The 13,775-nt window shown below is 36.9% G+C and overlaps 1 protein-coding gene across 2 annotated transcripts in view; it reads right to left on the minus strand.

Moving 5' to 3' along the window:
- Positions 1 to 2,296: 2,296 nt before the first annotated feature.
- The window catches only part of NET1 (neuroepithelial cell transforming 1), a 52,670-nt gene continuing 41,191 nt past the window's right edge, over positions 2,297 to 13,775 (minus strand). For both annotated transcript variants that reach the window (XM_036843610.1, XM_036843611.1), the window contains 9 exons: positions 9,533 to 9,640; positions 8,954 to 9,121; positions 8,495 to 8,557; positions 8,067 to 8,163; positions 7,298 to 7,374; positions 6,213 to 6,470; positions 5,602 to 5,772; positions 4,441 to 4,627; positions 2,297 to 3,787 (listed from right to left, as the gene is read on the minus strand). In XM_036843610.1, coding sequence (XP_036699505.1) covers positions 3,381 to 3,787; positions 4,441 to 4,627; positions 5,602 to 5,772; positions 6,213 to 6,470; positions 7,298 to 7,374; positions 8,067 to 8,163; positions 8,495 to 8,557; positions 8,954 to 9,121; positions 9,533 to 9,640 — 1,536 coding nt within the window. In that variant the 3' untranslated portion in view covers positions 2,297 to 3,380. The remainder of the gene's footprint in view (positions 3,788 to 4,440; positions 4,628 to 5,601; positions 5,773 to 6,212; positions 6,471 to 7,297; positions 7,375 to 8,066; positions 8,164 to 8,494; positions 8,558 to 8,953; positions 9,122 to 9,532; positions 9,641 to 13,775) is intronic.

Consider the following 13,775-nt stretch of genomic DNA (forward strand, 5'->3'; position numbering starts at 1 on the left):
CTCCAAAGGCGATTTAAAAGGTTGTGCTTTTTCTTACAGAATCATTTTGAAGCTATGGATTTAAACATTTATTCCCTAGTGGATGCTCCCATTGTCTCAAAGCATTCATGCTAAATAAGATTATGTACCACCAGACCTGAGGAAACCACCATATCTGGTAAGTTCCTCAGACTTGCAGTTGGTTCTGGAGTTGCTCAAATATGCAAGCAAAACCCCAGACTCCTCTGATCTAGGAAGTTCTAGACTCTAGGACTGAGGGAGATTTTCTTTGCTAGGATATTCCTCTCTCGGGTATTAGCTTCAATGGACAAAGGAATGGGATTCTTTCAAGGGTGTTCGCTAATGCTGATTAAGAAAAGCCCAAGTTTGCAGGTTGAGGTATCACCTACTTTGAATCCCAGGACTTCTAACCCTAACAGACAATACTACCCACAAGTTTCCCCTTTAGGGACAGGCAGGAGTTCTAATAAGGAAGAGAACTGGAGAGATGCCCACTTTGGTCTGTATCTCAGTCATCAAGACTGACAGATGGGAGCCTTAGCCAGGCATTTGAAGATGGCTGTAAAATGAATCCAGTAACATTAGTGTTAGCCATACATATACTGTAGAAAACCAAGTACTGTGCTGGGTCTGCACGTTTACTCAAGCACTAAACATAAAGTAGAGCTAAGCCAGCACAAGAGTGGCGAGTCGCCTCCTGGATCAGCTGAGGAAATGCCAGTCTTAATACATTCAAGGGTGATTTTGTGACACTGGTGTCCCACTGGCTGACAGTTAATCCAGATGCCCGAGCTTCCCCTCCCACCTGTGTGCACACATCCTAGGTTGAGCCCTCCGTTTAGAGAGACTACCCTTTGCTCAAAATATACAAACACACTCATGGAAAGAAGTTAAAAGAGAAACTGGACTTACTTCAACTCAGACTCTGAAGAGTTTAAAGGCAAACTGAGAAGCTAATAGATATATGTCAGTACTTACTATATAGCATTTACATAATGGCTACTGGCTAGATCAGTGATTACTAAGTGCTGACCCAAGGAATTCACTGTATCAGAATCACTAGGGGGGAGTGTTTACAAATATAAATTATCAGCCCTCTACTCCCACCCCCCCAGATACTGACTCAGTGAAACAGGTGTGGGAATTGGGGGAGGGGAGCTAGGGGGTGAGGCTCAGTTACCTTTATTTTTTTCAAAGTACCCCACGTGACTCTGATGCCCAAACAGGCTTGAGAACTACTAGGCTAAATCATCAGATGTTCTCAAATATAGATGCAATTTATGAAGAGTGTTCATTCTACACAATTATTCAGTTTCTGGGTCTTATTTTTTCCCTTGAGTGAACCCAAGGAAGCTAGAGTTTTCAGTGGAACATCATTTCATTAATATTAGAACTACTATTGTTTCTACAACTTCAGAGGCTGATCAAGGTAATTCTGGAAGAGACTGTATCTTATAACATCATCTCTAGAAATGATTAGAAATCTTGCTGATTTTTCAGATCACAACCACTGGTATAATCTACACTACTGACTTTGAATGTCCAGAGTTAGAAACCTGATATACCTAAAGTAAAATCAGAAATTAATCAAATTAATGAGGATGCTTTGCTAATAGCTTTACTATTGTATCCAGAAAGTGGCCAGATGTTCAGCTGTCTTCAATTCAACTGCTGTTTCTGATTATAATGTGTTCTAAATGGTTTAATAAGATTCAAAAAACTTGACCTAATTGAATCTTTCTCTTACTTTTCAATGAATTTCAAAGATGTAAGTATTTATGACTTTTTAAAAGACTCTGTGAGGCTTGCCATCACCTCCTTTGCTATACCAACGCATTCTGGCAAACGTCCCCGAAACATCCACCAGCCAAGAAACCTTTAAGGGTGATTATGTGTGTGACTTTTTTTTTTTAATTGTATAATTCATTTATACAGAGAAATCATTTGGATTTAACTATTTACAGTCTTTTTCAATTTTCATTTCCACTGGCCAAATATAGTTCACATAATAGTCAACATTTACTTGAGCTGATCACCATTACAAATCTGCCATGACACAGGGCTTTTAGCCCCCCCGCCTTAAAGACTACGATCTCATTTGAACAGAAACATTTCATAGTAAAAGATTCACCAGTCTCTTATGAATACATCTGCCAAAACTGATCTCATATGGTCAAATTTTCAACACATTTTCTTTTCAAACCCATTATTTGCAAGTACTGTAAACCAAGGCAAATACAGTTCACTTCCCTCAAGCCTTCTACAACTTACTACACACTCTCAAGTTTAGCTTTTACTATCTTTCATAAATGTCTGACACAACCAGACATTTTTTACTTTAAGACAAAACTACACTCTTTTTCCCTCTTTTTTTTTTTTTTTTTTAATACTTATTACCAGCCAACTGCCTTCCCTCTTGCTTTTCAGACAATATTAACTTTCCATGAAATCCTTAAGGTGGTTTTCTTTCAGTAGTCCAAAATATACTGAGTCATTTCATGTATGTTCTAACCCTGAAATACTACACTTTAAAAATTGCAATTTTCTTAACTGGCTCAAAAACAGTATGGCTTGATTTCACTTGGTAAAGTTAATATGATTTAAAAATACACACACAAACACACACACACACACACACACAGACACACACACACACACATTTTTAATCAAGGAAGAAAAACACTTTAAAGACATGCCAATTTGAAAAGGCATCAAAGTAAAAAAATAAAAGCAAATACTAAAAACTACTTTACAATGAAAAAATTAAATAATTGGCAGGTTAAATCAATGAAAAATGAGGAATGTGCAGTGAAAAACAAACTAATAAAAAGCATTCCAGTTGGTAAAATGGAAAACCTGTTAAGTTTTGTTTTTCCAAGAAACTTATGTTTCAACATAAATTCTGAAATATTACAAACATATATTCCAAGTAGATCTTAGATGCTGATGTTAAAATTTCAAATTCTGCATGCAAAATTTATCAAATAAACACTGGTAAAATCCTGGTATTTGCAAAATTTTAAGCTTTGGCCAATATTATAAATATCACAATTGGTATTAAAAAGTCATGATGAATGCAGAATGAAGAGAAAACCCATTTCATAAGTATTTCATTTGATTAAAAATACCAGACTTACATGTTCTAGATGATCTGAGGAAAAAAAAAAGACTGCAGTTTAACAGTAATCTGTATATATATCTTTAGCTGCCATTAAAAAAAATAAAAAAATAAAAAACAACCACCAAAACCCAACCAAAAACAGAAAATGTGAAGACTGGTATTAAGTAACCCTGCAACGCTCCCATACTCACATTACAAGAAAGAACAACTGTACACAGTTATAAATAAAGTCTCTCCCCTGGTTACCACAGAGCTTCCTTTACACCAGTGTCTCTTTCCGCTTGCCACCGACCTGGGCTTTGTCCCTGGCTTTTCGGAGGCCAGCCTGGGCTCGGGGCGCTTTCATGCCCTTAGCGTCATCTGCTGTGTGCACTGGGGTGACACTTTCGGAAGCATCTCCATCAACTTCCACCTGAGTCACGCTGGATGCCGTGGACGCCCGTCTCTGGGCCCTGGCATTGCTGGCAGGGGGGCAGTTCTCTCCGTACTCCTCGTGGGGCTCCGGCAAGCCCTGCAGCTCGGAGGGGCTGGTGGCCTGCCGGGAAGGGGCCATGGCAGCTCGGATACAATTGAACCACTGCTGCTTGTGGAACACATCATTGGCTTGTAGAGTGTGGGACTGGCCTGGAGAGGGGTCTTGGAAGCGAACTCGAAAGATATTTTTAGCTAGGAAAAAAAAAATTTAAAAATGGAAATCAGGGCTTCCCTGGTGGCACAGTGGTTAAGAATCTGCCTGCCAATGCAGGATACACGGGTTCGAGCCCTGGTCCGGGAAGATCCCACATGCCACGGAGCAACTAAGCCTGTGCGCCACAACTACTGAGCCTGCGCTCTAGAACCCGTGAGCCACAACTACTGAGCCCACGTGCCTAGAGCCTGTGCTCCACAACAAGAGAAGCCACCACGATGAGAAGCCCGCGCACCGCAAGGAAGAGTAGCCCCCGCTCGCAGCAAGTAGAGAAAGCCCGCGCGCAGCAACAAAGACGCCAACGCAGCCAAAAATAAATAAATAAAAATTAAAAAAAAAAAAAAATGGAAATCAGACTTAAAAAGTTTATTCTAGATAAAGTGAATATGGGTGCTGGTATTTATACAGCATGCACATCTGTTAGGCAGATACATTACATAGTGGCTAGATGTTACTTATTAGGTACATGTGCTGGTGTCAGAGCAGCACAGCACCTGCCAACTCAAGGAGTGTAATAGGTATAGGATGATGGAACCCATTTCATTTTTAGTTTTTTGTGTGCGGACAGAATTCTTAAAGATTACAACTGAGTTTATGATTATTGAAACTATTTTAAAGCATGTATTTTTACCTTTATCTGAATTGCTGAAAGCCCCTCGAAAGGACCCTCCCATCCTCACGTCTCCATCCTGCAGGTCTTCCAAGACCAGCTCCTGGATTGGGATTGGCTGCCGGTAAACCTGGTAGGAGTGACGCTCGTTTCGTGTAACAGGCCGAGTCAAAACCAAGATGTCTTGAAACAGGAAAATGTAGAGTTTCTGGAGAAATGAGAGAAAAAAAAATGCTTCCTAAATATGGAACTTTGTGACTTTAAGTGACTGAAATCCATTGTAAAAACAATTTGATTTGATCTTACTAATTTCATCAAATTGATTTACTAAGATCCCCCTTACAAATGACTTCAAAGATGGTGATTTTAAAGCTATGTATGTTCTCCTAGGAGAGCTTTTGTCATCACAGACTACATGCAACTTTTTTATCCGTGTGTAACATTAGATTCAGCAGCAGCTGAGCAAACGCTACACACCACAAAGACCTGACTGTCGGTGGTAACGTGACTGGAACACCAGGACCATACACCGCAGTCTTCTAACAGGGTGAGAATTTAAAAATGTAAGCTGGTAAAAATGTTAATTGTTCTGTTTTGTCCCACATAAATTTAAGCTTTTATAGAACAATGAGGCCTCATGATAGAAATCAGAGATGAAAGATTAACTCTTTCCAAAAAGAACCTCAACTTACAAATTGGGCTTCTGAAAAGCACGTAATGAAATAAAAATACCATCCCATGCTTATACTTAGTTCTAGCAGGTACCTTTGTAATTAAGATTTAAAAAATAAGTTTGCTCTCATTCAATCTGCTGCAAAAATTTGTTTAGTAGTGCTAAAAACTACTTCTATTACTATAAACTCTTCAAAAAATTTTTTTATTAAACATCATAAAACTAATAATTTATTTAGAAAGGAACCCCTAGCCTAACAAGTTGATTTATGCTTCAAAACTAAAAAATAAATGATTACTGATTCTCCACCAAGACATTTAACTTATTCAGTAATGACAGAAACCAAATGTTTGCTTTACCAAAGCTGATAACATAAAATCCAGTTACCTTCTTTCAGTATGTGATGAGTTTATTTTACAAACCTGCTTCATAATCAATGTGGAAAAAAATTAAACAGTGGGAAAAGGGCAGTAACTGCTCACTTCACGTTAGTGTCCAAATGCACTTACATGTCCATTTTTATTTTTCAGTTCCCCATGGCAAAGCAATACTTTGCTTGCTTCAATTCTAGGGTCCTTCTGCTTTTCATCCAGATACTCCAGCTTGTCAATGTAATACTGGCATTCCGATTCACCTTTCTTCAAGTTGATATCAGAGAGAACTCCTTGTATTATCAATATCTAAAAATAATCAAAAAAAATCAATGTAGCATTTTCAGCATATTAGTTTATCCTGTTTCCCTACAGGACTAAAATGTCACATTAAAATGATAAAATGTTAAAGCTTGAAGGGACTCTAGAAATTGGGTACTTCAGCCGTCCCTTCATTTTACAGCCTCCGCCAAATGGGTGATTTGCCCAAAGTCACATAGCTAGCTGATGGAAGAGATCAGATTAGAATCCAGTCTTCTAACTAAAATATAAATATAAAATGTGTTATGTGTTACACATCTCTTTATTAGTGCACAGTGCAGTAACATACGAGAACTTAAAACGACTACAGAAAACTTCACTGTGCTGATTCAACATGCAGACAGTGTGAGAGTATCATTGTATATCTTTCTCAGGCAAGCTAATATGTAAACTTGAAAAACGTAAGAATCACTTAGTGGACTACTTACAGCTTCCTCCAGAAGCTGAACATCAGAGTGGTCTTTTGGAGTGTGTCTAAGAATTTCTTTCAACAGTAAAGGGTATTTAACAAGGCGGCTTCGAGGAATATCTAGGAAGCTCCAAAGATCTAGTTTTCGACTGAAGGGAGACTCAAGACATCGCTGGAGGAAGTCTTGGACTCTGGGATCCTGTTTCTTTTGATCAAGAAGAGCTTTGGCTGCCAGCTGGTTACTGCAGTAGCCTTTGTAGGCATTCAAGCCTGGCAACTGAAGAGTAATAAGAGAAAACAAAGTATAATGAGTTCCTGTTACAATTTAGTCCATTAGTAAGACTGTGGACACAAAACACAAAACTTATAGCTATTCTTTTTTTTTTTTTATCAAAAGCTTATTATATGATCCTTTGAGGTTTATCACAGTTCAGAATCAGTTTAACATTTGAAAAACTAATATAATTTACCATAGAATACTTAGAGCTATTCTTGAAAGTTTTAACAAGCTGTGAAAATTTTCCTGCAAGTGATAATGGGGGTTGGATAGTATTTCGGGCCGATCTGAGAATGCCCTTTTTCAATTTCCCTAATATGGCTAAATCCAAACAAAGACTCATGCCTCCTACTTCCCCCAGCCTCAATTACATGCCGGTCTCCTGTATTCCCAGGACACCTGAGCCCTCCTCTCTCACATTCTTCACCAGCCTTGAGACTGGTTATTTACTGACTGTTCTCTCACTTGACTATAAATGCAGAGACTATCTTTTATCACTGAATCTCTAGTCACCCCTCCTAGAACAGTGGCTGGCATCTGGCAGGCACTCAACTGAGAGAATAAAACAGATAACTGATGGTATATAATGTGGGAATTCTGTCTAAGGAGGAACATATTCTTAAGACAAATGAAACTGCATCATTCATGAAATATTTTTTAAACAGAGACTGTAACTTCTACAGCTATGTAAATTTGTTCAGTTTTAATGCCTTATTTATCTGATTTTAGAATCCAGTAACTGGATCAAATCAATGTGATACTGATCACAAATGAGAAGTCTGGCACATCTGTATAAACCTATCTGAAGGCAACAACTTGCTACATACCCAGTTCACAAGAATGTGGCCAATCTGCTCTACTGTTCCACCAGGCTTGGTTGCTTCTCCTATTCTTGCCAACAAATCTGAAGTGTAAAGAAGCAGAAATGCCAATAATAGGTTTAATTAAAAAATAATTCAGGGAGGAGCAAGATTAAGGAGCAAGGGATTAAGAGGTACAAACTACTGTGTATAATATATAGAATATATATAATATAAATAAGCTACAAGGATATATTGTACAGCACAGGGAATATAACCAATATTTCATAGTAACTTTTTTTTTTTTCATTTTTATTTATTTATTTATTTATTTATGGCTGTGTTGGGTCTTCGTTTCTGTGCGAGGGCTTTCTCTAGTTGCGGCAAGTGGGGGCCGCTCTTCATTGCGGTGCGCGGGCCTCTCATTATCGCGGCCTTTCTTGTTGCGGAGCACAGGCTCCAGACGCGCAGGCTCAGTAATTGTGGCTCACGGGCCCAGTTGCTCCGCAGCATGTGGGATCTTCCCAGACCAGGGCTTGAACCCGTGTCCCCTGCATTGGCAGGCAGATTCTCAACCACTGCGCCACCAGGGAAGCCCCATAGTAACTTTAAATGGAGTATAATCTATAAAAAGCTTAATCACTATGCTGTACACCTGAAACTAATATAATATTGTAAATCAACCATACTTCAATAAAAATTTTAAAAATATTCAGCACTAAGTTAGAAGTTTAGATTTAAAATTACTTGTTACTGCTGTTCAGAATCCTATGAAAATTAGGTAGCATTATCTTACCTTCATGCAGGGGTATATAAGCGTCCAAATCACCAAATATCTGTGTGAGTTCCTCTTCTGACATAATAGACAACTTTAACATGGGGTCATGGTAGGCCTGTCAGAGGGGAGAAATGTGTCACACAAAGAGATCAAGCAAATAAAACATGATGAGAGATCTGTACTTGAATGCAAGCATGACTAACTATGTAAAACTAGTGTGGATTCTATTTTATACATAAAAGAAATTAAAGTATATGTTAAGCCCAAAATAGACTTACTGATATTCATATTTGAAGAGATGCATCTAATAAACCTCATCTAAAAGAAGTATTCACCAGTAGATATTCTCTACTTTTCAACTTCTAAAGGTAAGAAAATCATCCTTTAGAATCTGTGAAATGTAATTTTTAAAAACTATGGCACATGATAGAAAGTTATTTACTGACCTTTCTTGCAAGCTTGAGATCCTCAATTAAATCCTGTTCACCTCGGGACATTTCATATATTGCCTAAAAAAAAATCCAGCAAACATCATAGATCACTCCTCCCTTTGAGAAACAAAAATTATATACAACTCATATTTATCATTATTTAACTGACGTTTTGAACGGCGCTTTTTAAAGTGACTCAGTCTGAAAACTGTAATTCAGAATGGAATCTCAAATTAGAGGATGCCGTAGGTTTCATAATTCTACCCCATCCGAGTTGTTAAACTGGATGACCACCCCCCATCACAGGTGCTGCTCAGCTTGTGTTATGAACGGCACTCAAGTACAAAAATGCAAGTTTATCTTGCCATAGGCATTAGTTTGCTATTCTTCTGGCAAAACATATGTTTAAGAATCAGGGTCTATTTTTTTTAGTTTAAGCCAGTACACATGGTCTTGCTACGGAACGTGGCACACCTCCTGACGTTTGATCTCTCTGGAGGTTAAAGACTGCTTCATGCTGACGTCTAACATCTCTGACCACAGGGCACTGCTTCTCCTTTTGGCGGGCGCCGGGACTGTCGATCTGCTGGATAACTTCTGGGCAGAAGCGGGGGATCTGTTGTCACCACGAAGGGTAAATGACTGAAAAGAAAAGAAAGAGGTGAACGAGAAGAAGGTTTGGAGGATACAGGAATTATTATTTTTTTTCTTAAAAAAAATAGAAAGACAAATTAAAAGCAAGGTTCTGAGAATTTCTCTATGCATAAAACAATCATTTATCCAAGCTTCTATCTAGCAGTATTCTAAAATATTTATCAGTCAAAATTCTCTCTGTGAATAAAAACTATCCAAGATCTTGCTTTGATATAAGATACAAACTAATATAATGAGGTTATATAAATATTGTTCCGGCAACAATATGCCTTACCAGCATATTCCAAAAAAGGAAAGTTATGTCTAAGTATAATAGTACAAACCTGTTTGTATGACTCAAAGAAAATGCAAGTTTTAGGCTTTTATAAAAAGTCCCCTCACTACATTACTTGTCCCTACCTGTATGGTTTGACCAAATCGTCTGACGGCTCCATTTCTTACAGGAGAGATTAAATTTGCCAAGGATGTGACCCGAGCTAGAGGTCGAACTCTTTTATTGCTTGGCTCCTGTGAAAACAAAAACAAGTTATACTAAATGTGTGTTTAGGTGTAATGATTTCAAACAAGTTTGGACAAAGTTAAGCCCTCTCAAAAACCAGATATTTGTACAGTATAAAATGCAGAAACATGGAACTCTGAAAATGAATGTTGTTTGTCATTGTTGAAATACAAAGAACACTAATGAATAACAGTAATTTATTAAATAATAAATGGTATAAGAAAGGCCAGTCAAATATCTGAACATCACTCTGAGAACATAACATACTATCATTAAACAGAAAAAAAAAAACAAAATTAAAACAGTTAGATTCTAAAATCCTTTAGAAGCTTTTAGCTTAATATAGAGAGTAACTTTTAAAAAATACCTCCTTATTTAGAAAAATTTCAAACATACACAAAAGGGGAGAATAGCATAATGGACCTCATGTACTTATCACTCAGCTTCAACAGTTTTTAGTGTAACAATTTGTTTCATCTCTGCCTCTACTGAAATATTTTAAAGCAAATGCCAGACATTCTATCATTTCACTCCTGAATACTTCAGTTAGAGAATAGCTTTTAAATGAACGCATCTGACATTGGAATGGGTCAGCTCTAAAGGCAGTGAGGTAGGTCCCTGTTGTGGAGGTATTCTAGCACAGTTAGGACAGTGGTTAAGAGGACACTCAGCCTCTGGAATCAGACTGACTGGGTCCAAATCCTGGTTTGGACACTTGATAGGAAACATCCTGGGTCCCAGTTTTCTCATCTGTAAAATGGGGTTAATATTAGAACTTCTCTTATAAAGGCGTTATGAAGATTAAGGTATGTTTAAAGGGCTCAGAACAGTTCTTGGAGCATACTAAGTTTTAGCTATTACTAACATTCTTTCTTAGGAATATTTCTACTTACTATGTAAACGTTGGTATTTATAAATAATTAGATCCTCTTTCATATATTTAATTAACTTCAAGGAAAAATATATACAAATTCAGAAGACATTATTTTACATGTATTGTTTTTAAAATAATAATAGTATAGCAAACACATAATTTATCATTCAAAGATCTCAAAATTTTACAAATTGCATTACTCTAATTTTACTGCTAGGAAAACGGAGGCATACCATTAGGTGACTCACACAGCTATTGAGATAAAGAAGGCCAGATCATAAAACAGGCCTATCCTTTATGTTGTCTATGGAGCATAATTATTTGTTTGTATTTGGTGCCTTTGACAATTGTGGCATACTTGACAAAATAATTTTAATGAGACTTCAGAAGGATATACGATAAAAAATTATATAAAAATTACCACTTAAAAATGACAGATGAAAAAAATTTTTTCCTAAGAATTCTTTGATATGACCCATCAAAGAACTGATTGGTCATAAAAAAGAGACGAGGAAAGTGAGTAAAAATAATTCCCTAAGAATAATTTAAAAGTAAAGTGGCAGAAAGGGTTAAAATCCTCCGGAAAGAAACTTAAATGATTTGAATATTCAAAGAAGCAGTTAGACTTACTAAAGCTCCTAAAAGTATATACACATATGAGGAGGGAATGGGACCCACTAAGGTAAGGAGACTTTGTGGACAACCAACAGAGTTCAGGCCCCTGAGTCCTTAAGAGGTGGTGCTGCAGACCAACCTTCCCCCGCCAAAATAATTAACTCCAAAGTAAAAATGTGACTATAAAGCCACTAATGTGCCAATGTTAAATGAACCAAAAAAGAAGCCTCCAGGATATGTAGTAAAATGACACACTGTGTGGCCAAGGCCATGTGTGGATGCCTTTACCAGACCCATCTGTGCGAGACTGAAGCGACACATGCACGGGCAGAAGGCGGCAGAAGGCATTCCTTTCTCTTGAGTAAAGACAGGACAAAGACGCTTCTGTTTGAATGGGGATATAATTACCTCACAAAGTAAGATATGCCAACGCCAACTAGAAACAAAGCAGTTGTCAGAAAGTTCTGTTCCATAGTTTGGAAAGAGAGTTTAATTCCTCTTCCTTGTTTAGAGCATAACCAATTTGACTTCCTAGTAAATCATAAAATATTTAATTTCAATTTAAAAGTCTTTGGAAAGGTGCTCTTCCCAGTGAATTTGAAAGGAAATGTTAGTTTAGCTGGAAGGAAAAGAATTTTTGATATCTAATTTAATACATAAAATCAAAAAATTCTTATCTTTGGATCAGTACAACTATTAATTTCCTGGTAACTTAAAATTGTTATATTTAAAATTAAAACTACAGAATTTAGATTTAGATAATTAAATGTAAATATATCTAAAGCATCTTTCTGAAACTAAAACTCTGAAATGTGGATTTTGTCTCTTTAGGGTGGCAGGATATAATGCTAAGCAGTATTTTGTTATTAAATATGTTCCACAGTCCTTTAGAAACCCACCTATAATCTCACTTCTTCACAAAGGAGATGTTAGTCTCAGGACTGTATCTAATCTAAAACGTCTGGTAAGAGCGCCTGGCTAGCTCAGTCAGTACAGCATGATACTCTTAAATCTCTCTGTACCAAAGTAGTGCTGAATCAGGAAGTACATGGGGGAGGGGGTGGGGTGGGAGGACACCTTGTACTTTTCACACTGGCTTTCAAGATCCAAAAGTAACTTTCCTGCCTTACTAAAAGTTCATATGTGATGAATGTTTGGCAGACACAACGCAAACTTTTAGCATATATATTTATTTCAAAAGTGTGAAGAATTTTAATGAATAAAATAACTCAAAAAGTGTGACAAATGTAAAGGCATAATACTGAATATGGCTCACCAATTTCAGGAAAAATACATTATTTGAAAAAAATCATACAGACAACTTTTGTGGAAAAGTGTTATGAACTATGCATTCATAGGTCACCTATAGGGTAGGGACAAAAAATTGTCTCTTTATAGGTTAGAATTTGGTCCAGGTGAGCTACAACCAAAAGCAGTTTTTCTTTAGAGGTCTAGATGAGCCACTTTACCTTGGTTTGGTGTTTTGAGAGCTGGGATTCTGCCCACCTCTGCCCCCTTGCAGACACAATGCAGGTACAGGGTTTGGAGGTAAAGAAGGAAGAGAGGAGTAGGACTCTACCTATCTTACCATCAGCCAGAATAAGGCTTTCATAATGGTTTCGCTGCTGTGGTTGTTTATTTTTGTTTTGGAGCATTGTTAACAGCATTATGGTAAATACAAGAAGCTTAAAGAACGAGTACAGATACTGAAACTACACACCCTCCTCAAAAGACAATCTGAAAACCTACGGGAATAGATAAAGAACACCAGCAAGTTTTACATGCTCAAGGAACTTTCTACTGTAGGCAACCTTTCACCAGGGCTAGAGTTCACTTTACGAACTCTAATATTCATTTATGTTGTTTACTTAGGTTAGCTTTTAACCACACTATCTAGTTTAGCCAGGCAATCACATGCATTGTTATAGGGAATCTGACTTGAGACTGAGTTTTTTTTTTTTTTTTTTTGAGACTGAGTTTTTAATCAATCTATTTATTTTACTAATCCAGTTACAGTCAGATTTTATACCTTAAAATATTTTCTGGATATCTATAAACAGAAAATTGTTAAAATCAATTTCAAGTCTTTTACTGGAATGTACCTTGCACATAAAAGCAACAACATGGAAAAATTCTGTTGTGAACCCAGTTTTTTTGTAAAACGTTTTTTTTCTCCTAATGATGCCACATAAGAGATATATTCCAGGAGGGTCTCTTCTAGAGTCAACCAAATCAAGACACACAAAAAAACAAGTATGTGTCTGGCTTTACTCATTTGGGTTACTGGATAAATAATTTTCTCCTCTACCTGACAAGAACTTTGAAGAAGAATGAAAAGAAAAAGTTATTTATAAAAAGATAAAGATAAGTTATCTCACAGGATGTCTTCCCTTTCCTCTTAGAAACAGAAATAGTCAAATTTAGTTATTTATTTAAGGTTGTGTTGCTAAAAACCTGACAACATTCCTGGTGTTTTTAATCTTTGGAATAAAGGTATGCCAGAAACATGGCCGGTGTCTGATACCAAACAAAAAGACTAGCTCAAAACACTAGTTCAGTTTTAGTATTTACACTGATGACCACTTTTGAGAAAACAGAAACATATTAACAAAAGCCAAAACCAAACAAACAGAAAAACAAAAAACAAAGCCAAA

The sequence above is a fragment of the Balaenoptera musculus genome, chromosome 2 (genome assembly GCF_009873245.2).
Source record: "Balaenoptera musculus isolate JJ_BM4_2016_0621 chromosome 2, mBalMus1.pri.v3, whole genome shotgun sequence".
Lineage (NCBI taxonomy): Eukaryota > Metazoa > Chordata > Mammalia > Artiodactyla > Balaenopteridae > Balaenoptera > Balaenoptera musculus.